Here is a 27935-nt window from a genome sequence, read left to right as displayed (position 1 = left end):
TGATTACAGTTTGGCTTTCTATACAGTTTTTTTTTTTATTGAGAGAGAATGCTTTTATTAGGCTGACATGACTAGTGTGCTTGAAGATTTTATTTCTCATTATAAATTAACTAATTAGGATTCTGGCTTTTCTTGTGAGTTTAATGAGCACAAGTCAGTTTCCATGAGTCAGATAAATTCTGAAGCACGGATAAAATTGTCTTTCTGGAAATGTAAAACTAAAGACCAGATGCTGGTAAATTCACCAAGATAATGCCACCATGAAAGGATGCTTGGAAGTTCGCCAGCTGGCTTTCACCCAGCACCACCCACAGTTTGCCACATATGCCCTCTTCAACCTTTAACAGTTGTAAGGTAAAGAACAACTAAAGGTGTTTTGTAAGATGAGAAAGGAAAAGGAGTCTGATATTGAAGTTATCATTAAAGCCATGGTATTATTTAAAATACCTAGAGCTGCAATAACACCAGTGGTAACGTGTGATTCTATGACAAGATGATGTACCAAAATCTAGGACAAGATGATGTACCCTGGAATCACGGTTTCTTAAATCTGGAAGAACTTTAAAGGTTAACTGATTCTTTTCTGTTTTGTCAAGAGAAGGGGCAGATATTTTCTTACCCACCTTCCCAGCAGCCAGAATAATGGCATGTGACATCTATTCAACAAATCAGATGGTCCCACCTAAAAATCTGCATCTAAGTTAGTAACTCAAAGAAGCAGAGAATTAATTTGGAATTAATCCGATCACTGGCAGCGGTAGAAGCAGCATCCATTATTTAGAATGAGTACAGCCACAGAGGGCCACGAATTCTACTTGACTCTGTGTGGTACTAGGGAAGGGGGATCTTACAGCCACTCTGGGAAATTCTGTCTCATTCTCGACAAGCAACCATCATTTAAAAAAAAAAAAAATCTCATATTGAGCTAAAATGGATATCCCTGTCATTTCCTCCTTCTATTTACTGAGGAAGCCACGAAGACCAAATCTGACAGTTCTTCCACAACTGCTGAATGCCAGGACTATTTTTCAGAAACCACCCTTTAAGAAGCCAGTGGGAAAGAGGTGGGGAGGAAAGATGAAGTGGAGGATAATTTGAATCTGCTTTTACTCTTGATCCAAGCCAAGCCCTGACTTAGTTCCCTAGCAGTTTAGAAGCAGTATTCCCCTCCCATCAAGAACACAGAGCTCTGAACCCAGAGATTCTAGTCTCTGCTTTACAACCAAGTGGTCATGGGGCCCTGAGCAAGTAATTTAAATGCTGTGCATCTTAATTTCCCTTATTAGTATCCAATCTATATATATTTATAGAAGGGATGGATTAATTAATGAGGAGTTGGAGTCCTTTATTACCTCTGTGCTTTGATTTACTCATCTATACAATTAATAAAATACTTACCCAAATGACCTTGTAATGAATGTTAGGAGGAAAGGGATAGTGGACAATGCATGTGAAAGTACTTTGAAGGATACGGAGCACTCTATCCGCTTAAGCATGAAAGACAGCGTACTATAGTGGTTAAGAGCAACACAGCCTCTGCAGTCAGACAGACTAGACATGAATTTAAAGCCCAGCTCTGGTGCTTACTAGGTAAGGAACTTTTGGAAAGTTACTTTACGTCTCTGAACCCCTTTGTAATGGAGATAGGTGCAGCCTCCATTTCAAAGAATGAGAATTAAATGAAATAAGGTATGAAAGCCCTTAGCTCAGTGCCAGACACATAGTATGTGCTCATTAACACTAGAAGAAAAAAACAATACTGCAATGATATTAAGTAAACAGTAGAAGAGCATGATTTACTTTGCATTTTAATTGGATTATTCAAGCTGCTGGATGGAGAACGGTTTGAAACGGACAAGACTGGAGGCAGAGGAACTAGTTAAGATATTTATATTAGCAGCTGGGTCTGGGTCAGTGACCTCTCTTATGCTCCAGTCTCAAATATCCACTTGCTATCTGACATTTGCTCTTCCTCCCATCTTCACTGCCTCAATGAATGGCCCCATTAACCCCCAGTTGCCTAAGCCAGAAGCCTGGTATTCTACCTCGACTCTTCTTTACCCTCATAACTAACCAATCATCCAGTAAATGTCTATTTCTCTCTTTTAATACATCTAAAATCTGAACCCTTTTTTCCCTCCACACCACCATCACTAAAGCTCAGGACCTTATTATGTCTTGCCTTGATTAGTTCAACAGTCTTCTGACTGTAGTCTCAGGTGCCTACCAATCTGTTGTCTGCTTTATGAACACAAATCTGATCATTCCTACACCACACTTGAAAACCTTTCACTCCTGCCTGCAAGATAAAGTCCAAATTCCTTATCATAGCTTTCAGGCCCTGCTTGCTTTGTCCCCAGCATCTCTCTCCACCTTTAGCTGTCATCAGTGCAAACATGTACTCTGTGAACCAGGTATGCCCATGATAGGTCCCACTCCTCCCTGCCTTTGTATGGCCTATATCCTCTGCCCGGGGTGCCCTTCTCTCCTGTTGGTCTGGCTAACTCCAACTCCTATTTCATGATTCAACTCAGGTATCACTATGTTTACCCTAGCATGTTGTAGGGTATAAGTTGGCTTATTCGACCCCTATTCCAACCTCCCTTCTCTGTCTTTCTCTAATTAGAAGACTCTTGTAGCCAAGGGTGGCCAGCCAAGGGTGGCCATCTCACAATCTATCCAATAGATGTAAAATGAAGATCCTGAAGAGGGTTTCCTTTATCTCTTTGTTTTCCCACATCTTCCTTTCTAGAACAGATTGCTGTTGGGAGACATAGTAACCATCTTGAGAGTATGGGGATGAAAGCTACCTAGCAAAGCTGGTAGAGAAGAAAGACAAAAAGACCCTGTATCCTTGATGACATTGTTTAGGTGCCACATCAGTCTTGAACTCCCTTATATTTCATGCTAGATGACCAAATTCCTTAATTATTCAAGTTGCTACTAGTTAGGTTTTCTGTTACTTTCAGTCAAGTATATTCCTTACTAATACATGAGTATTGACTGGTTAATTTTCTGTTTCATATATGAGATAATGAGCTACTTCAGGAATGGGGGTGTCTTTTGTCTCTATACTCCTAATACATAATAGGCACTCATTAAATGTTTATGTTGAAAGAATAAACTCAGATATGTGGCACAAATATAATTTCTTCAGGCCTAATAACTTTTGGAAGCCATTTGAAAACAATATATTGTTCTTAAATGTTAGGGTAATAATTTAACTATGTAAGTAGCAAATATGGGACCAAATTAAATATGGATAGCAGCAAAGATTTCTGTAATTCTGGAAAGTTCTTATTCCTGTGAAACCACCTCTGTGGCTCAAAGATGCATAACATAGTACTATCCACTGGGACCCACTGAAGACTTATTTTAAGTAATTATAAATAATGATAAATTTATGACAATCATATAAACTTCCAATATTATAAAGAGTAATACTAGTAATAGAGGCTCATCATTAATGGGCATGGGATAAAAGGAAATGGGATTAAATATAAATTACACGACATTGACATTTTGAAAACCTTTACCACTCATTTGTTTTATTAGCTCATCAGTTTCAAAAGTTTGAACTGCTTGCATGCCTGATGGATTAGCAATGACAAAACTATACCAATAGGACAAATAACGGTAGAAGTAGCCATGTAATCATGGTAGTTAGAGACATGAAGTTTGTTTTAATTACCTATTGCTGTGGCTTAAATGTTCCTGACTTAAAATAACAACCATGTTATTATCTCTGATTATTATGTAAGATGATGGGCTCAGCTGGGTGGTTTTTCTGCTCCATGTGATGTCAGTTAGAGCTACAGTCATCCAGGTATTTGACTAGACTGTAATATCCAAGATAGTTCACTCACATGGCTAGCAGCTGGTTTTGTCTGTTGTCTGGGAGCTCAGTTGGAGCTGTCAAATACAGTGTCTTAGTTCTCCACCATGTGGCTTGGGTTACTTATAGCATGTTAGCTAGAGTCCAAGAATCAGAAAGCAACAACTACCAGTCCCTTTAAGGTCTGCACTCAGAAGTCTGAGGACGTCAGTTCTGCTACCTTCATAAGGTAGCAGATCATAACATCAAAGCCAGTCATAAGGCCAGCTCAGAATAACCTCTGCCTCTTCAACGGAGCTGTAGCATGCATGTACAGAGAGGGAAGGAACTGTTGGCGGCCACCTCGGGAGACAAGTGACCACACTTTCACCAGTACTTCCTTCAAGAGTTTGGTGCTCAAGGCTAAATGTAGCAATTATCAGCTCTGGGTTTACAAAGGAAAGTGATATTCAGAGTCTTAGTTGATCTGTCATTCAGAGAAGCAGCTTAGTAGAGTAGCTAAGACCATGAACTTTGAGGTATGACTGTCTCAGTTAAAATCCTGGCTCATTATTACTTACCAGCTGTGAGAGTTTGAACATGTTACTTGACTTCTCTGTACCTTTTTTCCCCCCTCCATAGAATGTAGATGATGATGGAACCAACTCACAGAGTTTTTATAGGGAGTAAATAAGTCAGCACATGTAAAACTCTTATAATGGTGCCTGGCACATAATAAACACCATATAAGTATTTGCTATTATTAGTATTACTCAAGTTATAAGTTATTCAAGCTTGATGATGAGAAAAAAAAGGGGAAATACCAGCTCACATAAAAAGAATATAATCGGAACTCTTTTTCCACACCTCTGCTTAGCTTCATTTACAGATAGATGCTCCACTAGCAGCAGCAAGATGCCCTCTGTAACTTGTCACCTGGAGCACTAGAGGGCACCTTGCTGAAAACTCTGATTACTATCCTAGAGTGCTTTCTGATTGGCCTGGCCTGGGTCATACGCCCAACATTTGGGTTTGTGGGGAGGTGGGAGTGGAGAACAGAATCAGCCCATTTATCATACAGACTAACTGGACTGCACTGAATGGGAGAGAGAATGTTATCCAAAAGAAGAAAGCTGGACACACAGAAATAAAAGGTCCTACAACAAATAAGAAGGGGAATCAACAAAAAGATACATGCACCCATATGTTCATAGCAGCACTATTCATAATAGCCAAGACATGGAGACAACCTAAATATCCATCGACAGATGAATGGATAAAAAAGATGTGGTATCTATATACAATGGAATATTAGCCATAAAAATGAAAGAAATAACACCATTTGCAGCAACATGGATGGACACAGAGATTATCATACTAAGTGAAGTAAATCAGAAAGAGAAAGACAAATACTATATGATATCACTTATATGCAGAATCTAAAATATGACAAAAATGAACTTATCTACCAAACAGAAACAGACTCACAGACATAGAGAACAGATTTGTGGTTTGCCAAGGAGGAGGGATGGATTGGGAGTTTGGGTTTAGCAGATGCAAACTATTATATATAGAATGGATTAAAAAACAAGGTCCTACTGTATAGCACAGGGAACTATATTCAATATTCTGTGATAAACCATAATGGAAAAGAATATGCAAAAGAATATACATATGTATATATATATATATACCCATATATGTGTATGATATATATATATCTGAATCATTTTGCTGTACAACAGAAATTAACACAACATTGTAAATCAACTATACTTCAATAAAATAATTTTTTTTTAAAAAGAAAGGATATCAATAATTGAATTCAAAGGACTTCCCTGGTGGCGCAGTGGTTAAGAATCCCCCTGCCAATGCAGGGGACACGGGTTCGATCCCTGGTCCAGGAAGATCCCACATGCCACGGAGCAACTAAGCCCATGTGCCACAACTACTGAGCCTGCACTCCAGCGCTCACACACCACAACTACTGAGCCCACGCACCTAGAGCCCGTGCTCCACAACAAGGGAAGCCACCGCAATGAGAAGCCCCCGCACCACTGCGAAGAGTAGCCCCCGCTCGCCACAACTAGAGGAAGCCCGCGCACAGCAACGAAGACCCAACACAGCCAAAAATAAATAAATTTTAAAAAAATAGAATTGAATTCAGGTCTGTCTCATTCTCATTCCATAGTCTTTTCACCACACCATTCTCTTGTCCACATTTTCTTTGTTGTTATCCTCATCACCATCACCATAGGGCAATTTCTAAACTCTTTTTCTTATGGACAAATGTCCAACAACTGGGTGGTATTTTACCAAGAGACAAGCCACAACACAAGCCCCTGAGTAGAAAAGAAAGTAAATGCCTTGCACTTTGAGAAAAAACAAAAAACAAAAAAAAAACCCTCCTGCTATTCATATTCAGTCCCTTTCCTCTGAAGAGGGCTAAAGGTTTTGCAAATGTTAAATGCTCCAGTGAGAGGAGTAAATTGAGAGAGTTTAAACTGTGGCCTAAGCTTGCTACTGCTGCTGTGAGGCAATCACTCTACACACATATGGATAAGTGCTCTCTGCCAACAATGAAAACGTAACTGTCTGAACTACTTTTTTTTTTTTTTTTTTTTTTTTTGTGGTACGTGGGCCTCTCACTGTTGTGGCCTCTCCTGTTGCGGAGCACAGGCTCTGGATGCGCAGGCTCAGTGGCCATGGCTTACGGGCCCAGCCGCTCCGTGGCATGTGGGATCTTCCCGGACCGGGGCACGAACCCGCGTCCCCTGCATTCACAGACGGACTCTCAACCACTGCGTCACCAGAGAAGCCCCTCACCTACTTTTTGGCCGCATTTAACTTGTCCATTTATGTGACTACAGATGCCTTTCTCCTTTAGAACCATAAAATTTTAGAGCAGGAAAGGACTTTACAGATTAATTGGTTCAATCCTCTCATTTTCCAGATGGAAACAACTGGAGCCCAGAGAGGGTTATTAGCCAGCACAAAGTCACATAGCAGGTTTAGTATAGGTCCCAAAGTAGAATCCAGGTCTCCTATTTTCCTACACCCTTTCTTAAAAACCACACTATGTCCAAAAAGCTACCCAGTGATCTAAAACACTACTAATTTCTTTCTTCTCCCGTCATGTGGATCACATAAATGTTTGGATGATTCTGGAAACTAGACACATTTATCATAAAATTTCAACAATAAACACTAATCACCACCACCAGAAGGCAATGAAATTTAGCAAAAATGACAGGACACATTAGTTAGAGCTGACCTTATGAGAGGTCTACCTTGCTTCTTCTCTATCCTCTAGTAGGTGGTCAGTACTTCTGGGCTGACCTCAAACTGACCCAGGAGCCCATGGACCTGCTTCTCACCCAGCAAATATTCTATGCCACAATTGGCTTTTTCCTGTAAAAAAAAAAAGAACTTCTCCTGTGAACCATTATCCCAGGACCACATACAGTTATATATGTATATTTAAATAAGGGTTTCTGAGAAATAAGATCTTAAAATTATATTTATACTATATCTCTTTCAAAATTGGATTTGCTTTATATAGTTTTTGTTCTGTTGTTCTATCATTTTGCTTTCTGGTTTTTTGTTTGTTAAATGGTCACAGACACAGTAGAGATACTATATGTGGAAAACCTTACTTCTTAGAATAAATCAGCTACAACTGTCTGGTTCTACAGACAAATCATGTGATTTTGTATTCGATAATCAGACATCGAGGAGCCTTCTGATAATTAGTGAGTGAGTTTTCCATGCCTCATAAAGAGTACTTCCAAATTAAGTGAACGTTCCTTGAGGATTCTTGAGAACAAGGTAGGAGGGCAAAGAAAGACTCTTAAATTAACTTACATCTTCGTGTTCCCATCCACTTTTCCTATGTGCCTTAAAGGCAATGTGCCTCACTACTTTTCTACAACTTTAAAGTCTCTATCCATGTAGTAAAAGTAATGTGTGTTAGAGACCCCTAAACATGCAGCTGTATCCATTTGAGACCATAAGAGCACTGTTAATGTCTAAGAGGTCTTTGAGCCTCCTTGATTTCACCCCTTCCATCACTGGCCAACGCCAATTTCTTGGTAACCGATGCGATCGACTGTCAAGAGAAGCAATAACTCTAGTTCTGGATGAGCTCAATCTAGCCTCAAAGCATACTGATCTCATTTTTAAAGTGTAAGTCATCAATATCACTTTTGGTCTCAACCTGACTGTTCCATATATTGGATTTGTTTAAAATTTATCTCCATCTGTGACATATGTGGAAGGAATTATTCACCAAGCCCTTTTCTCTAGTTTAGGTGAGGAGTGATAAGTCCAGTGGTGTCAAACATTCTAGTTGTTCTGATTTTCAGTATGTTCCACTGAGATGTTTGCTGCCAATTTAAGGAAGAACAGTGTTGCGTCTCCATCACATTGGTTCAAAATAAAGTAGGTGGGCTATTGCTTGAGTTGTGAGAAAAGAAACAGACTGTCAAATGCCATCACTACATAATGGATGTTATCTAAAATTAAGACAAATGCATCTGATTAATGTCTCCTTAATAACAAAGCTATACCTATATTCTGATTTTTTCCACTGAGGTAACCTGAAGTTTAAATTTACATTATGATTACAGCTTTTCTTTTATAAGTTGAAGCACATTATTTTGGTCCATTGAGCAAACTCATTTTTATTCATTGCCTTTTAAAGTTGACATTTAACTCCTACAGCTGTACAGTTGGCAAGAAGCAAAAGAATATTTAATATTCAAGACAGCAGATTCTAAAACACCACATTGGGCTTCCCTGGTGGTGCAGTGGTTAAGAATCCACCTGCCAATGCAGGGGACATGGGTTCGAGCCCTGGTCCTGGAAAATCCCATATGCCACAGAGCAACTAAGCCCATGCACCACAAATACTGAGCCTGTGCGCCTAGAGCCCGTGCTCCGCAACAGAGAGAAGCCACCACAATGAGAAGCCTGCACACCGCAATGAAGAGTAGCCCCCGCTCACTGCAACTAGAGAAAGCCCGCGTGCAGCAATGAAGACCCAACGCAGCCAAAAATAAATAAAATAAATTTATTTTTTTTAAAATAAAAATAAATAAGAAATAAAACACCACAGCATTCTATGGTATGGAACATCCTATAATCAGTGTACATTAACTGAAAGAAAGAATTACATATGGAATTAGTGGAGGATGGTTGATGGTGCTCATGTATTTATTTCCTTGCTAATACTTGTGAATCAAGTAAAACAAACAAGTAATTCTAGCATTTCAAACTAATAAGGGCTGATTTTCTAAAAGACCATGTCATTTAATGTATTTACCAGAATAGAATTGAGAACAACTTTGGCTCTTCAGGCCTTAAAGTCCTAAATCAAGTAAAATAGGAATTAGTCATACCCCTTTTCCATTATAATTTGCTGTTCAACATCAGAAATAACTAACTGGTTCATTCAAGAAATTAATTATATCTGCTGCAGGTCAGGCTCTCTGTTAAGACTGGGGGAGAGTTGCGACAGCCTTGCACTTCAGAGCACTGAATTCAGAAAGAAAGACAAATAAGAATATAAGTAACAGCAACCTAAATGAATAGTGTAAGGATAAAAGAAGTACATGGTGCTATGAACACCCACAAGGGACCTATCAGATAGGCTGGCAGTAGGAAGGGAAGGTCCTCTGGAGGAGGTGACATTTCAGATGAGACTGAATGACTTCAGGGTTAAGACTGAATGTACACATCGATTCTTGCTTTCTCAAAAAGCTCCACTAAAATCAAAGATACTCAAAAAAATAAAAATAAACCCACAAGAACAAGGAGAACATCCTCTGGAGGAGGTGACATTTCAGATGAGACTGAACGACTTCAGGGTTAAGATTGAATGTACACATCAAATCTTGCTTCCTCAAAAAGCTCCACTAAAATCAAAGTTACTCAAAAAAGTAAAAATAAACCCACAAGAACAAGGAGAACAGAAAAGGGACAAGAGAAATAAATTTTGGAACCTCAAGAGATGGACGACTGGTCTATGACTTAGCAGAAAGCTGAATAAATCCTAAATCAGCAAAGGAGGATTGGGGGAGAGCTGTTTGAGAAGAATATGAGCTCCGGGCTCCTCCTCCACACCCTACTGCTGGATAACGGCCCCTCCCCTACTCCAGCAGGAAACTAGAAATTTATTCACTAGGAAGGGTAAAAGAGAAAGTTCTTGACCAACAACACAGTTCGGTGACCATACACGACGAAGGATTAATATTGATGTCCTAGCCAATTGCCCTACTCACTTCAAGAACACAGGCACCAGCCCTTCGCCATTCAGATGGGCAATTTGGGGAACTTCCTCTTGGGAATGTGACTAGTCCGTGAGGAAAGACTAAAAATACTGATACCAGGACTTCTACAAAAAAAAATGGCCCACCTAGATTCCTCCAGGGAAGCTCCAAATCAACAAGCTTCACACACAGGTTCTGACCCTCATCTCTTAATCATGCACAGAGAACCAAGAATTAATTACCAAACATCTGAGGAAAGCTTCTAGTATGGAAGACAGAGGCCAAGCAAACAAATAAAAGGCAAACTAATAAAAAGTATCTTGGAGGAAATAGATATGATGCATGAAGAAAAAAATTAAGGAAAACAAACTATTAACATCCCCACACAGATAAGATAGTTCAGTCATGAAACAAACAACAAAAAAGGATTCTATAAAAACAGAAGGATTCAGAAAACAAAAAGAGAACTCAATAGTAGGGTTGAAGACACAGTGAGTAAAGTAGACAATAAAGATAAATGTAAAATAGAGAGAAGATGAGAAAATTAGAGAGCCAGGCCAGGCAAACCAACATCCACATAAAGGATTTCCAAAAAGTGAGAACAGAGAAAATGGGGGGTATAAATCATCAATGAAATAAATCAAGAATATTTTCCTGAGGGCTTCCCTGGTGGCGCAGTGGTTGAGAGTCCGCCTGCCGATGCAGGGGACACGGGTTCGTGCCCCGGTCCGGGAAGATACCACGTGCCGCGGAGCAGCTAGGCCCGTGAGCCGTGGCCGCTGAGCCTGCACGTCCGGAGCCTGTGCTCCGCAACGGGAGAGGCCACAACAGTGAGAGGCCCGCGTACTGCAAAAAAAAAAAGAAAAAGAATATTTTCCTGAACTGATAGATATGTGTTTCTAGATGAAAAGGGTTTGCCAAGTGTCTAGCCCAGCTGATCTACATAGCATTTACCATGTATGCACAAATTACTATTTTAACTGTTTTACATGCATTAACTTGCTTAATTGTCACAACAACCCTATAACATGGTGGCTTTATAATTATCATCCCCATTTTACAGATGAAGAAAAATGAGGTACAAAATGGTTAGGCAATTAGCCCAAGTTCACACAGCTAGTAAGTGGCAGGGCCAGGATTTGAAAGCAGGTAATGGAGCCCTAAAGCCCACTACACAATACTACCATGCAGGAGGGAGTACCATTGTGAAATTTTAGAATACACTATAGACAGTTCTATTTGATTTTTTAAAAGCAGGAGTATGTACTATTTTGATAGTGCATGCAGAGCCCAGCCCCTGACTAAGAACCTGAGGGAAATCCCATGCAGACTACTGTTCCCATCTCCAAACACAACTTCCTTCTGTCCAATACTGTATCCTACAAATTCCAGTTACATCAGAAGCTCTAAATTCCTATTCCCGTCTCCCAGCTCAACAATAACACTGCTCTACTCATGGGCTCACCCCACTGCGCTGCAGCCAGGAAAAGTGACTTCAGTGCATAAGTGATGCTCACATCTCATCTTCAGGAGCACAGAACCACACTGGTTGCTATCCAACCCTTGACAACAGTTGCCTAATATGTTTTGCTCAGTCCTGTAGCTATTTGTGGCAGGATAGTAAGTCTGAAACCAGTCCTCATATGCCTGAAGATATCTTTATTTGACTCTCACATTTAAATAATTCTGGGTTCAAAATTCTTTTCCTTCAATATTTTAATATTATGCTCTTGCATCCAGTGTTGCTGTTGGGAAGTTAATGTCAACCTGATTTTTATTATTTTGCCTTATTTTGTAACTGTCTTTATTTCTCTAAGTAATAAAGCTTTAAATTTCGGTTCCATTGGTTTTAAATTCCTGTTACATTTGTTCCATCAGGTCTACTTCATCTGGTATAGGTTGCCTATATCTTTTCATTCTTCATGATGCTTTTGTTCTTTACATGTGTCATGATATTTTTTTAAGACCTGGAATTCATCTGTATTATTACGAAGACGATCAGTTGCCTCTGTTTTTTTTTTTTTTTTTAATGTGTGCCTCTGCTTTTGATGACTACATAAGTGGTCCACTGAAAAGGGAGGCTTAGCTGGTGTCTTCAGTGTATGCATAGGAGATATGAGTTGAGTGCCTCTACTGCACTTCTCTGGGCTTAACTGCACTTATTTTCCCTGGCATTTCTTTCTCCTCAAGATATACTGCCTAGTTCCTCTATATCCGAGATTGCTTTCCCTAATTGGAGTTGGGGAAGACAACTCAGGGTCCTCCTGGCTATCTGTACTGGCATTATAGATCTCAATGCTGAGGTCAGAGCTGCAGGGAGGTAGGTTGCTGGCATCAAAATTTCTATTATCTAAAGCCCTGGGTGTCTCATTTTCTGTCCTGGGCTGAAAACAGCAGTCAAAATCAATGCAGAAAAATCCAACTTGGAGCATATAATCCAAGTTTGAAAACGCAATAGATAAGCCTTTTTCAGCTCCTATCCAAGCCTGGCCCACTGAGATTACAGCTCTCACCCTGGGTTGGCCCAAGTCTCCATGTAGAGACCTCAACCCTGCCTTCTCTCTTCTCCCTTCATCCCATCCCTCAGCAATCTTCTGCTCTAGCCCATCATTTTCTAAAGATTTTCTCAGAGTTTTGATATAGCTGTCAAAGTCTGCCTCTGGATTCATTCTGTCTACCCATGTCTTTATTGGAATTTCTAGATTTCAGTGCAAGAAATGGAGCCAGTAGGATGTTTTTAGGTCATCACCTTGACAGAAGCCAGAAGCCCACCTCCTCAACGATCATTCTGGGAATACTCCCTGTGGATCCTCCAGACTACTTAGAGATGCTACAGCAGGCTGTAGGGGACACAGACCAGGCCAGCCTTGCAGGAGTAATGAAGATTAGAACCCGCAGTTTAAAACACCCGGCCAAAATTATAACAGATGACTATGAAATGGGGTGGGGCATTATTATTTAGGGTACTCTCCACCCCCACCCTAGGCAGACTCTGCAGAACAGGTTAGCTCTAATGCCAGATAGCTCTCAAAGGAAGCAAAAACATCTAAATTTCCACTGATGATATGTACTCATATCTTCATAATACACAATCCAACACTTAGATTTTTTTCATGCTTGTAAGTACCTATATTTCATCACTTATCTATTTATCATTACAGAAATTATGAAAGTCTGTCTTCTTTAGAAAGATGAGTGGAAATTTCTTTTCTGTAGTAACAAGTCATGCTGCCCCCAAAAGAAATTTATGTATCAGTAAAGAATAGTAGTTTCTTGCTATACACTCAATTCTCATTATTCACAGTAATATTCTATAAAGGCACTGTGAACACTGAATTAGCAAATCCTGAACCCCTTCCTAGCTCTGTAGGAAATACAGAGCTAGGTTCCTTCAAGCCTCTGGTCACAACATTTTCATCAACCAATCAATACATACCTTGGTTTTATGTGTGTTTCTGTTTGAGACATTTTATTCATTATATAGTTGCCTCATTAATGTTGAATATGGCCAACCACACTGTAACTCATGCCTGAATGAAGCTTATCTAACACACCTATTTTCTTCATAAGGCACATCACAGCCTTCTTGCCCTTGGAAACACTAGATAGCACTTTAGCACTACACTTGGAAGCCATTTCAAACAGCAAAATCACCAACAAAAAACACAAAAAAATGCAAAAAAACATACATGACCATGAAAAGGACACTTGCATACAGTATGAGAGTTGGACCAAGAAGGCAGAGTCTTGCCTTGTTCCACCTCAGCTGAGAATGTGTGCATTGGGTGGCTCAAATTTTTTGCCACTTTATGTATATCCATTAATGACTGCAACAGCACCCTTAGTATTGATTTGGGGGTTAAAAATAAATTTTAGCAAGTAAGAGAATTTGTAAATATAGAATCTACAAATAATGAGTATTGACTACTATATTATTATTATTATTGCTTGCATATTGATGGGAAAAAACTTTTGTTAAAGGAAAGAAGTCTAATGCTGATTTTTTTGTACACACACACACACAAACACACACATATCACTGTTTATAATTGTTTTTAAATGATAATCTATTTTTCTTCTAACAGGTTTGTTGGTATTAATAAGTTGGAAAAAAATAAACACAATTTTTTTAAAAAAAAGGAAAGAAGTCTGTAAGATGGCACATAAAGGGCATTTTGTTGACCTTGGTTCACCCCTCACTCCTTCACCCCTGCAAACAAACCTCCTGAACCATTAAGAAACATTTTGTGCAATCTGCAGCAGTTTAGGGACTACAAACATTTTGAACATTTCGTACCAATCTGATGGGTGTCTAGGAAAGAGAGCTCCAAAACCTGTGGCAGGCAATCCAGTGTCCCTGGAAACAAGATAACAATTTTTAGAAAACATGTCAAGTTGATATTTATAAACTTTCAGAGCTATATAAAACTAATTTGGGAGCTGAATTTTTATTATAATATTTTTAAAGGATTTCCATGTTTGCAACTTTAATGCACTTTGCAAACTAAAATGTCCCAGCAAGTAAATGGAAAGAAATTTCAGCATTTTGTCCAATAACTACAATACAAGATGAAGTCTATGTCACACATTTCCACGGAAAGGCGCTATGCCAGGCTGCAGGACTACAGATGTGACTAAGAAACAGTTCCTACCCTCAAGGAACAATCTCAGAGGAAACACTTTCATATAAATAACTTGAATGTAAGTCCAACTGCTATGTAGAACATAAACAAAATGCTCAGAGAGCAAGAATATGAAAGCAATTAATTCTGATTAATGACAGCTTACCTAATTCTTACTGCATGTCAGGCAGTATTTTTATGCACATTTCATACTTTTCATCTAAACTTAAAACAACCCTATAAAGTAGATACTTTCATAATTCCCATTTTATGAACTGAGGATTATAGATACCACATAATTTTCAGAAGTAAATTGTGGAGATGGGGTTCAAACCTAAGTCGTCAGAACCAGGACCAGAAAACAATGTGTAAACGGGAAATGACATTTTAGAGGGACCTAGAATGCGTAGTGCTGATTGGCAAACAAACAAGGGAAAGGAATTCCAAACAGAGGGAACAGCATGAACAGAAAGCATGGAAGCTTGAGATGTGTTGATTGTGCTTGATGTGGTCCTGTAATATGTACCTGGGGCCACTATACCTCTTCACTACTTATATAAACCCTTTCCTGAATGTGCCTGTTCTAAGCAAAGGACAGTATGAAGCATACCTTTCAATAATTCCAGAGCTCATCGTTTCCTCATTCAATAAAGCCTTGCTCTTTATTTCAGCCAATTCTGTGTTTAAACAAACTTGTGCCATTTTCTCATGTGTTTCTGATATCCAAATCTGGAAAAATAAAAGCCGCATACAAGGAAAATAAATGAATTGCCACAAATGCTCAGTTATTAAAATATATTTCTGAAGTACATTCTGATTTTAATTGTTGACTCCATTAACATTAAAAAATAAGAAATGTCCCAAAGCAGTCAACGATTACATCATAAATATGTGAAAGTGGCAATTCTTTACTATGTTTTGTTGGAAAATAAAAATCAAGTTGGTGTTTCCATGAAATGGAAAGTACCGCATTCAACTACATTCCAATGCTTATTTGCTTTCTATTTCCTTCTCAAGATTAGTATATTTTAACTTCTCTAAGTAAGAAAATGTACCAATCACTTTGTAAATCACATAGGACTTCAGATACCATCATCATTATCCATTCTCTATCACAGAGGATAATTCAATGAATTATCAAGCAATTATCACTACGAGAAAAACCTGATAATTACAGGGGGTACTAAAGTCAATTGCAGAAGCATCATGGTAATATCTAGAGGATCTCAGAAAAAAATGGATGCTGAGGATTCAATATTCTTCCCATACAAAACTCTAGAAGATCACAAATGTGGAGGTTCACAGCAGAGATTCAGAACTCACCACCACCGAGAAACCAACTACTTTCTCCAAATTTGAAGACTAGCTTCCCTAAGACATCCAATGAAGCCCAAGATCACATTAATTCCACTAGATTTGTTCAGAAAAGATAAACTACTGTTTAGAAATTTGGAGACTTCAGCTGCAAGAGTATCATAGCTAGAGTCAAATTCCTTTGGTCCATTTTTGTTAAGTATAAAAAGGCTCTGTAAAACTAAGAACCCATCCTACACAAAGCAATTTTAACTGTAGTCTCTGATCCTGGCTCCCTGGTCTCCTCCTAGGCTTCTATGACCACTGCCCCCTAAGACCTCAACCTTCTAAATCACCAGCCTCCAAGCCTAATTTCCTAGCTCTGACTCCTGTACTCTTAGCTCAACTACTCTTCCTCATAGATTCCAAAGTTCGCAAGTCAGTGGCAGGGGACACTGTATTGGGCTTCATATTTTATACTTTAACGAAAAATAAGACATTATCTTTTAGGGAAAAAATTACTAGGTATCATTTTGTTTTAAGGTATAAGGTTGACCCCAAAATTAACCTTAGATATGCTCTCATCATTTTTTTAAATTTTATTGATTTATCTACTTTTACACAGCAGGTTCTTACTAGTTATCTATTTTATACATATTAGAGTATATATGTCAATCCCAATCTCCCAATTCATCCCACCGCCACCACCACCACCCCCACTTTCCCTCCTTGGTGTCCATCCGTTTGTTCTCTACATGTGTCTCTATTTCTGCCTTGCAAACCAGTTCACCTGTACCATTTTTCTAGATTCCACATATATGCATAAATATACAATATTTGTTTTTCTCTTTCTGATTTACTTCACTCTGTATGACAATCTCTAGGTCCATCCACGTCTCTACAAATGACCCAATTTCGTTCCTTTTATGGCTGAGTAATATTCCATTGTATATATGTACCAAATCTTCTTTATCCATTTGTCTATAGATGGGCATTTAGGTTGCTTCCATGATCTGGCTATTGTCTATAGTGCTGCAATGAACATTGGGGAGCATGTGTCTTTTTGAACTATGGTTTTCTCTGGGTATATGCCCAGTAGTGGGATTGCTGGGTCATATGGCAATTCTATTTTAAGTTTTTTAAAGAACCTCAAAACTGTTCTCCATAGTGGCTGTATCAATTTACATTCCCATCAACAGTGCAAGAGGGTTGCCTTTTCTCCACAACCTCTCCAGCATTTGTTGTTTGTAGGTTTTCTTATAATGCCCATTCTAACTGGTGTGAGGTGATACCTCATTGTAGTTTTGATTTGCATTTCTCTAATAATTAGTGACGCTGAGCATCTTTCCATGTGCCTCTTGGCCATCTGTATGTCTTCTTTGGAGAAATGTCTATTTAGGCCTTTAGCCAGTTTTTGGATTGGATTGTTTGTTTTCTAAATATTGGGCTGCATGAGCTGTTTACATATTTTGGAGATTAATTCTTTGTTCATTGATTCATTTGCAAATATTTTCTCCCATTCTGAGGGTTGTCTTTTCATCTTATTTATAGCTTCCTTTGCTGTGCAAAAGTTTTGAAGTTTCATTAGGTCCCACTTGTTTCTTTTTGTTTTTATTTCCATTACTCTAGGAGGTGGGTCAAAAAAGATCTTGCTATGTTTTATGTCAACGAGTGTTGTATGTTTTCCTCTAAGAGTTTTATGGTGTCTGGTCTAACATTCAGGTCTTTAATCCATTCTGAGTTTATTTTTGAGTAGGGTATTAGGGAGTGTTCTAATTTCATTCATTTACATGTAGCTGTCCAGTTTTCCCAGCACCACTTATTGAAGAGATTGTCTTTTCTCCATTGTGTATCCTTGCCTCCTTTGCCATAGATCAGTTGACCACAGGTGCGTGGGTTTATCTCTGGGCTTTCTATCCTGTTCCATTGATCTATATTTCTGTTTTTGTGCCAGTACCATATTGTCTTGATTACTGTAGCTTTGTAGTATAGTCTGAAGTCAGGGAGTATGATTCCTCTGGCTCTGTTTTCTTCCCTCAAGATTGCTTTGGCCATTCAGGGTCTTTTGTGTCTCCATACAAATTCTAAGATTTTTTGTTCTACTTCCGTAAAAAATGCCATTGGTAATTTGATAGGGATTGCATTGAATCTGTAGATTGCTTTGGGTAGTATAGTCATTTTTACAATATTGATTCTTCCAATCCAAAAACATGGTATATTTCTCCATCTGATAGTGTCATCTTTGATTTTTTCACCTGTGTCTTATAGTTTTCTGAGTACAGGTATTTTACCTCCGTAGGTAGCTTTATTCCTAGGTATTATATTCTTTTTGCTGCAATGGTGAATGGGATTGTTTCCTTAATTTCTCTTTCTGATCTTTCATTGTTAGCGTATAGGAATGAGAGAGATTTCTGTGCATTAATTTTGTATCCTGCAACTTTACCTAATTCATTGATTAGCTTTAGTAGTTTTCTGTTGGCATCTTTAGGATTTTCTACATATAGTATCATGTCATCTGCAAACAGTGACAGTTTTACTTCTTTTCCAATTTGTATTCCCTTTATTTCTTTTTCTTCTCTGATTGCCATGGCTAGGACTTCCAAAACTATGTTGAATAAGAGTGCCGAGAGTGGACATCCTTGTCTTGTTCCTGATCTTAGAGGAAATTATTTCAGTTTTTCACCATTGAGAATGATGTTAGCTGTGGTTTTGTCATATATGGCCTTTATTATGTTGAGGTAGGTTCCCTCTATGCCTATTTTCTGGAGAGTTTTTGTCATAAATGGGTGTTGAATTTTGTCAAAAGCTTTTTCTGCATCTATTGAGATGATCATATGGTTTTTATTCTTCAATTTGTTAATATGGTTTATCACATTGATTGATTTGCGTATATTGAAGAATCCTTGCATCCCTGGGATAAATCCCACTTGATCATGGGGTATGATCCTTTTAATGTGTTGCTGGATTCTGTTTGCTAGTATTTTGTTGAGGATTTTTGCATCTGTACTCATTAGTGATACTGGTCTGTAATTTTCTCTTTTTGTAGTATCTTTGTCTGGTTTTGGTATCAGGGTGATGGTAGCCTTCTAGAATGAATTTGGGAGTGTTCCTTCCTCTGCAACTTTTTGGAATAGATTGAGGAGGATGGGTGTTAGTTCTTCTCTAAATGTTTGATAGAATTCACCTGTGAAGCCATCTTGTCCTGGACTTTTGTTTCTTGGAAGGTTTTTAATCACAGTTTCAATTTCATTACTTGTGATTGGTCTGTTCATATTTTCTATTTCTTCCTGGTTCAGTCTTGGAAGGTTATACCTTTCTAAGAATTTTTCCATTTCTTCCAGGTTGTCCAGTTTATTGGCATAGAGTTGCTTGTAGTAGTCCCTTACAATGCTTTGTATTTCTGTGATGTCCATTGTAACTTCCCCTTTTTCATTTCTAATTTTATTGATTTGAGTCCTCTCCCCCTTTTTCTTGATGAGTCTGGCTAAAGGTTTATCAATTTCATTTATCTTCTCAAGGAACCAGCTTTTAGTTTTATTGATCTTTGCTACTGTATTTATTTCTGCTCCGATCCTTATGATTTCTTTCCTTCTACTAACTTTGGGTTTTGTTCGTTCTTCCTTCTCTATTTCCTTTAGGTGTAAGGTTAGATTGTTTGAGATTTTTCTTATTTCTTGAGGTAAGATTGTATTGCTATAAACTTCCCTCTTAGAACTGCTTTTGCTGCATCCCATAGGCTTTGGATCATCATGTTTTCATTGTCATTTGTCTCTAGTTATTTTTTGATTTCCTCTTTGATTTCTTCAGTGATCTCTTGGATCTAAACACTGTTTAGCCTCCATGTGTTTGTGTTTTTTATGTTTTATTTCCCTGTAATTGATTTCTAATCTCATAGTGTTGTGGTTAGAAAAGATGCTTGATATGATTTCAATTTTCTTATATTTACTGAGGCTTGATTTGTGACCCAAGATGTGAACAATCTTGGAGAAGGTTCCATGTGCACTTGAGAAGAAACTGTAATCTGCTGTTTTTGGATGGAATGTCCTATAAATGTCAATTAAATCTATCTGGTTTATTGTGTCATTTAAAGCTTCTGTTTCCTTATTTTCTGTCTGGATGATCTGTCCATTGGTGTAAGTGAGGTGTTAAAGTCCCCCACTGTTATTGTGTTACTGTCGATTTCCTCTTTTATAGCTGTTAGCATTTGCCTTATGTATTAAGGTGCTCCTATGTTGGGTGTATATATATTTATAATTGTTACATCTTCTTCTTGGATTGATCCCTTGATCATTATGTAGTGTCCTTCCTTGTCTCTTGTAACATTCTTTATTTTAAAGTCTGTTTCATCTGATATGAGTATTGCTACTCCAGCTTTCTTTTGATTTCCATTTGCATGGAATATCTTTTCCATCCCCTCACACTCAGTCTGTATGTGTCCCTCTGTCTGAAGTGGGTCTCCTATAGACAGCATATATAAGGGTCTTGTTTCAGCCAGCCTGTGTCTTCTGGTTGGAGCATTTAATCCATTCACTTTTAAGGTAATTATCAATATGTATGTTCCTATTACCATTTTAATTGTTCTGGGTTTGTTTTTGTAGGTTCTCTTATTCTCTTTTGTTTCCCACTTAAAGAAGTTCCTTTAGCATTTGCTGTAGAGCTGGTTTGGTGGTGTTGAATTCTCTTAGCTTTTGCCTGTCTGTAAAGCTTTTGATTTCTCCATTGAATCTGAATGAGATCCTTGCTGGGTAGAGTAATCTTGGTTGTAGGTTCTTCCCTTTCATCACTTTAAATATATCGTGCCACTCCCTTCTGGCCTATAGGGTTTCTGCTGAGAAATCAGCTGTTAACCTTATGGGAGTTCCCTTGTATATTATTTTTCATTTTTCCCTTGTTGCTTTTAATAATTTTTCTTTGTCTTTAATTTTTGTCAGTTTGATTACTATGTGTCTCGGCATGTTTCTCCTTGGGTTTATCCTGCTTGGGACTCTCTGCGATTGCTGGACTGGGTGGCTATTTCCTTTCCCATGTTAGGGAAGTTTTCGACTATAATCTCTTCAAATATTTTCTCGGGTCCTTTCTATCTCTCTTCTCCTTTTGGGACCCCTTCAATGTGAATGTTGGTGTGTTTAATGTTGTCCCAGAGGTCTCTTAGGCTGTCCTCATTTATTTTCATTCTTTTTTCTTTATTCTGTTCCTTGGCAGTGATTTCCATCATTCTGTCTTCCAGGTCACTTATCCGTTCTTCTGCCTCAGTTATTCTGCTATTGATTGTTTCTAGTGTATTTTTCATTTCAGTTATTGTTTTTTCTTCTCTGTTTGTTCTTTAATTCCTCTAGGTCTTTGTTAAACATTTCTTCCATCTTCTCGATCTTTGCCTCCATTCTTTTTCTGAGGTCCTGGATCATCTTCACTATCATTATTCTGAATTCTTTTGCTGGAAGGTTGCCTATCTCCAGTTCATTTAGTTGATTTTCTGGGGTTTTATGTTGTTCCTTCATCTGGTACATAGTCCTCTGCCTTTTCATTTTGTCTCTCTTTCTGTGAATCTCATCATTTTTGACAGTAAAATATTTCAGTAAATCAATCAACACCATTGAAAATTATATGAAACAAAAATATTGCCAAACTGAAATAATGAGTATGAAAAGGAAATAGATAATAGCACTAGTGGTTCTTAAGTTTATTGACTGCTTATTCTGTATCAGACACCATATTAAGCACTTTATATATGTTATTCCCCTAAATACTTAAAGCAACCCTGAGTGTTGTATATCAATCATCATGGTGGAAGGAAAAGAAAAATCAAATGGGGAATGAAGAGAGTTTAATAAAGAATCTATTTATAAAAGTGTGGCCAGAATTCAGAAAATAAACAAACAATGATGAAGCACCCTGAAGACAGCAATATTGGGGAGGCATAGGGTAGGGCAGTTATGGAACCCAGAATGATCTACAGCTGTAAAGAGAGGGTCACTTGATACTTGTGGCTTTCAGAACAGACACAGTGTTTTAGTCTGTTCTGGCTATGTTACAAATATCACAGACTAAGTGGCTTATGATCAACAGAAATTTATTTCTCACAGTTCTGAAGGCTGGGAAAGCCAAGATCAAGGCACTAGCAGTGACTGGTGAGTGCCTACTTCCTAGCTGATAGACAGCCATCTTTTCACAGTGTCTTCACAATGGCAGAAGTGGGGAAGGAGCTCTCTGGTGTTTCTTTTATAAGGGCATTAATCTCATTCATGAGGATTCCACCCTCATGAATTAATCACCTCCCAAATGCCCCATCTCCTAAGTCTATCACACTAGGAGTTAGAATTTTAACATTTGAATTTGGGAAGGATACAAATGTTCAATCCATAGCATACAGCCACTGCCAAACCATGGCCCTGCAGGGAGGAAATCACAGGAATAAATGTCCAAGCCAACTCTCCTCCCACTGCTGATCAACTGTCAGTGCCTTCCAAAGGCCAATTCCTGGCAATTCACAGGAGGCCAGAGGGCAAAAAAGCTCACTGATGCAACCCATAAAGGTCAGCCTGCTTGGCACAGAGCAGGGTTGAGAAGGGTGGAGAGTGGATCTGGAGGGAGAAAGGAAGGACCTTTGGCATAGTTTATCTTCATTTTAAGGAAGGGAAAACTGAGGCTGAAAGGGATAAAGTAATGCCCAGCTAAACTAGAGAGAAAAGTAGAAGTTCCACAATTCAAAACATGCAGTCTGACTCTTTCATTCATTCATCGATCCATATCTGTGAAGTGCCAGGAATCCTACTAAGTTCTAGAGCTAGAGTATTAAATAAAACCCAGAGGCTATCCTGGCTGTAGCTTAGTTGAGTTGCAATAAATCATGGGGATAATGGTAATAACAAGAGCACATGGCCAGACACCATTCTAAATGTCTTCACATTAAATGCTCATGAAAACTCTATCCCCACTTTACACCCAAGGAAATAAAGACATGGAAAACTGTAAACTCTTGACCAAAGTTACAACCTAGCAAGTGGTGGAGCCAAGAATCAGTAAGAAGCCATCTGACTTCAGAGCCCACTCTTTTTTTTTTTTTAACATCTTTATTTGAGTATAATTGCTTTACAATGGTGTGTTAGTTTCTGCTTTATAACAAAGTTAATCAGTTATACATATACATATATTCCCATATCTCTTCCCTCTTGTGTCTCCCTCCCTCCCACCCTCCACATCCCACCCCTCCAGGCGGTCACAAACCACCGAGCTGATCTCACTGTGCTATGTGGTTGCTTCCCACTAGCTATCTATTTTACGTTTGGTAGTGTATATATGTCCATGCCACTCTCTCAATTCATCCCAGCTTACCCTTCCCGCTCCCCATATCCTCAAGTCCATGCTCTAGTAGGTCTGTGTCTTTATTCCCATCTTACCCCTAGGTTCTTCATGACCTTTTTTTTTTTCCTTAGATTCCAATTTGTATGGAAACACAAAAGACCCCGAATAGCCAAAGCAATCTTGAGAACAAAAAATGGAGCTGAAGGAATCAGGTTCCCTGATTTCAGACCATACTGCAAAGCTACAGTAATCAAGACAGTATGGTACTGGCACAAAAACAGAAATATAGATCAATGGAACAGGATAGAAAGCCCAGAGATAAACCCACGCACCTGTGGTCAACTGATCTATGGCAAAGGAGGCAAGGATACACAATGGAGAAAAGACAATCTCTTCAATAAGTGGTGCTGGGAAAACTGGACAGCTACATGTAAAAGTATGAAATTAGAACACTCCTTAACACCATACACAAAAATAAAATCAAAATGGATTAAAGACCTAAATGTAAGGCCAGACACTATGAAACTCTTAGAGGAAGACATAGGAAGAACACTCCATGACATAAATCATAGCAAGATCCTGTTTGACCCACCTCCTAGAGAAATGGAGATAAAAACAAAAATAAACAACTGGGACCTAATGAAACTTAAAAGCTTTTGCACAGCAAAGGAAACCATAAACAAGACAGAGCCCACTCTTAACCTCTGTGTTTCCTGTATCAGAGGTAAATGTTATCCCCCAATATTAGACTTCCCATCTTCATCAATAATAGAACACCCAAATTTTAGCTGGGCCCGTGAGGTTTCAGACTACATTTTCTAGTCTCCCTTATACACAGATATGACCAGTGACTGGTTCTGGACAGCAGGGCATAAATGGAATAAATATATACAACCTCCAGGAAAGGTCCTGCTTCTGTTTCTCTTCTTGCTGCATGGAATGTGGACATAATGACAGGTTTCCAGCAGCCATATTGGGCCCTACACAAGGGATGGCAGAGCAAGAAGCAGTAGGTCTCTGACAATTTATGGAAATTTCATACCAGTCCTGGCCTGCTATCCTCTAGACTTTTTACATAAAAGAATAAAACCTGATAGGGAGAGTGGGAGGGAGGGAGACGCAAGAGGGAAGACATATGGGAACATATGTATATGTATAACTGATTCACTTTGTTATAAAGCAGAAACTAACACACCATTGTAAAGCAATTATACCCCAATAAAGATGTTTAAAAAAAAAAAAAAAGAAAGAAATATAACTATCTACAAAAAAAAAAAAAAAAAAGAATAAAACCTTATGTGCAGAGCCACTGTTGATTTTTGGTTTCTGTTGCACATAGGCAAACCTAATCCTACACCATCTTAATGTAAAAAATCACTTTGGTCTAGAAATGTTCATAACCTGACATAGGGTGGATAATTTATAAAAGCACTTCCATATGTTTAAAAGTCTTTGGGGCTTTATATATATATCACAAACTGGAGATTGGCAATTTGATATGTGAGATAGCTAAATTAACACAGCACCAACTCACAGGCTAATCACTGAAGTTTCCATTTAATTTGCATAATAAAATCTACTTTGAGTCAAATGGTAATATAAAAGATATCTAATGTGTGTACAGGATGTGCACTTCATGATATCATTCTTTTCCCCATTTTCCTGAGTATCAATTTTTTTAAGTCCCAATTTCTAATCTTCCAAGATGAACTCTTCCTATATGTGCTACACTTAAGAAAACCCAGGGACTTCCCTGGTGACACAGTGGTTAGGAATCTGCCTGCCAATGCAGGGTACATGGGTTCGAGCCCTGGTCTGGGAAGATCCCACATGCCGCGGAGCAACTAAGCCCGTGCACCACAACTACCGAAGCCTGTGCACCTAGAGCTCGTGCTCCACAACAAGAGAAGCCACTACAATGAGAAGCCCATGCAGCACAACGAAGAGTAGCCCCCTGCTCAACGCAACTAGAGAAAGCCCGTGTGCAGCAATGAAGAATCAACACAGCCAAAAATAAATAAATTTATTTTTTTAAAAAAGAAAACCCAGTAAACATATAACCTGGGTAACAGGTACAGGAAAAGAGCAAGTCACTTAGGGCTTCCCCTCAATTTCCACATTTGAGTGTAACCGGCCTCTTTGTGCTGAGGATGACTTACCCCCTGGCAGAATCTCTCTTGGCAAGATTCATTTCAAATGATGCCCAATTGACATTTCTTTTTTGGCTTCCCTATAGGGTTCCCTGAAAGCATGCTCCTCTGACCCATACTGACAGAAGTGCAGGTAATTCTCAAGTCAAGTCTCCCCTCTGATGCCACAGGCTGCTTCAGGAACAAGTCAGATCCCAATCCACCTAGTCCCCTGACTTCAGGGGAACATTTATCAAATTGCCTGTCTGATAATGTTCAGGCCCCACACTATAGCTTGATGAGCAGGACATGCTTCCACCCCCACCCAGTGGGGACAAGAGGGATGGGACCCAGCATGTACACCCCTCCAAATGACTCCCCCAAATTCCAAATACTCTCATCCAGGTCTCTTCAATTTCAACATTTTCTTTCTTTTTTCCTTTTTTTTTTAACCTTCAACGTGGATGAGAGATCAAGAGTTTCAAAACCAGTTACCGCCCAAATGCTCTGCATGTTCTCATTATGAAATGGAGAAGTTGGCATCTTTTATCTTAGATCTTCAGTCATAATTGAGGAAGAGTCTTATTTTATCCTGTTAAACAGCACTCCCCCTACCACTGCCAAAAAAGTCATCATCAAAAAGTAATAGATACTTTGTTAAAAGTCTTTACCTTTAAAACGCATCCAAAAGGCTATTCTTATTTCTCAGCAGTAGTTTTGTCCTGTTTTCTGTTTTCGTGGCTCTACTTTCATGTCTAAGTGAACACAGTAGTACCACATACAGATTATTTAAAGGATCCAAGAGAAGCAGAGAGTCCCTCTTCCCATCATTATTTTGAACAACTGAGACTTACGGGGTGCAAAAAATAATTTCATTATTTTTCTTTACTGCCGGTTCCAGTTAGCCTTTACGGGATGGTTCTTTCCCTGCACCTAGAAGAGATAAATTATGGACAAGTGCCATATTTTCTTCTGGTCACTTTCAGATAACAAAACCACTGCTTGTCACAGAAGCAGTCTCAGTTAAGTAATTAATATTAGTAGAATAATCACAAGAGGGCCTTTTATTTGTCTAGTTGTCTGAGGGAAGGACGGAGCAGACTAAGCAAAGAAATAGAAAATCAGCTAACCCTCCTTCTACGCACACATTCCTCTGCAGACTTCCCTGGCCTGGAGCAGACTCTAGCTGGAGGAGAAGAAAATCTTTAACCTTAAATAAAATTCATCATTTTGATGAGATATTTTAATTATTGAAATGTGACCAAAAGACTTTTAATTATCTGAGAGTGACCATAAAAATTATGGAAATTGCACAAGATCTTATCCAGGGGTAGAGAAAGAACTAATTCCACAAAGTAGGGTGAATAGACAATGGAGGCAAAGAATGTGTGTGTGTGTGTGTGTGTGTGTGTGTGTGTGTATGTCTGTGTGTGTGTGTGATTGCACCTTTTGAGTGCCATTTGTTCAACCTAACAGTTATACCTGCTTAAGCAAACTGATATACATGAAATATTAAAATCTAGTTTCTCTAAAAGTTAAATTAGGGCATGATTATTGATATAGAAAAAGAGTTGCAAAGGAGGATAATGGAATCAAAATGGCAGATGTCTCATTTCATTCATGTTCCAAATCCCTAGAAATGACAAAGAAGATACTTGATAGAATTAATAAGCCCATAGTTACAGCATAAGGAAAGTACACTCAAGTTGGCCAAAATTTATACAGAATTCCCAAAACAGGAAAGGCAGATGCAATTGTGCTGATATTGGAATAGACAATCCAAAGTTGATCCAGGAGAGAATGCTGGAACCTGTGGCATCAACTCCAAACTCAGAGATCATGGAGATAGGAAGCAAGAGGGAGCCCTGACTCAACAGCCCACTCTCCCTAAATATCTTCCTTTTCCCTGGTGTAAGTGATTCTCCTGCACTGACATTTAAAATTACTCCATTTACAACAATTTGATCCATATGTCTCTTTCAGGTACTTAGATCTGAATGCTAGAAGCATCTGTAAGATTGTAGTGCTCAAAATACTATTCCACTATGTTAATCAAAGAAAAACATACCTGAACCAATTAAGTAAATGATAATTGAATTTCTCAGATCCATTATAATTATATCCCTTTTAGGGTCACTAATTTTTATTTTTTTTAATTTCTCTTATTATTTTTTAACATCTTTATTGGAGTATAATTGCCTTACAGTGGTGTGTTAGTTTCTGCTTTATAACAAAGTGAATCAGCTATACACATACATATATCACCATATCCCCTCCCTCTTGTGTCTCCCTCCCACCCTCCCTATCCCACCCTTCTAGGTGGTCACAAAGCACCGAGCTGATCTCCCTGTGCTATGTGGCTGCTTCCCACTAGCTATCTATTTTTCCTTTTTTATTTTTTTAACATCTCTGTTGGAGTATAATTGCTTTACAATGGTGTGTTAGTTGCTGCTTTATAACAAAGTGAATCAGTTATACATATGTATATGTATAACTGATTCACTTT

General features: G+C 38.5%; 1 protein-coding gene across 7 annotated transcripts in view; it reads right to left on the bottom strand.

Moving 5' to 3' along the window:
• Positions 1–27935, bottom strand: part of CUNH9orf135 (chromosome unknown C9orf135 homolog) — a 239423-nt gene that overhangs the window by 147960 nt on the left and 63528 nt on the right. For 6 of the 7 annotated variants that reach the window (XM_029203430.1, XM_029203432.1, XM_029203427.1 and 3 more), the window contains 2 exons: positions 15316–15434; positions 14381–14440 (listed from right to left, as the gene is read on the bottom strand). In XM_029203430.1, the coding sequence (XP_029059263.1) occupies positions 14381–14440; positions 15316–15407 (152 nt within the window). In that variant the 5' untranslated portion in view covers positions 15408–15434. Of the gene's footprint in view, positions 1–14380; positions 14441–15315; positions 15435–26100; positions 26168–27935 lie in introns of those variants that run through there. The other variant, XM_029203431.1, reaches the window with a different exon arrangement.

This window comes from Monodon monoceros, unplaced genomic scaffold, assembly GCF_005190385.1.
Source record: "Monodon monoceros isolate NGI ecotype Baffin Bay Population unplaced genomic scaffold, NGI_Narwhal_1 Super_Scaffold_5, whole genome shotgun sequence".
Classification (NCBI taxonomy): domain Eukaryota; kingdom Metazoa; phylum Chordata; class Mammalia; order Artiodactyla; family Monodontidae; genus Monodon; species Monodon monoceros.
The sequence above is the reverse complement of the archived record's forward strand: the minus strand, read 5'-3'. Positions and strand labels throughout refer to the sequence as shown.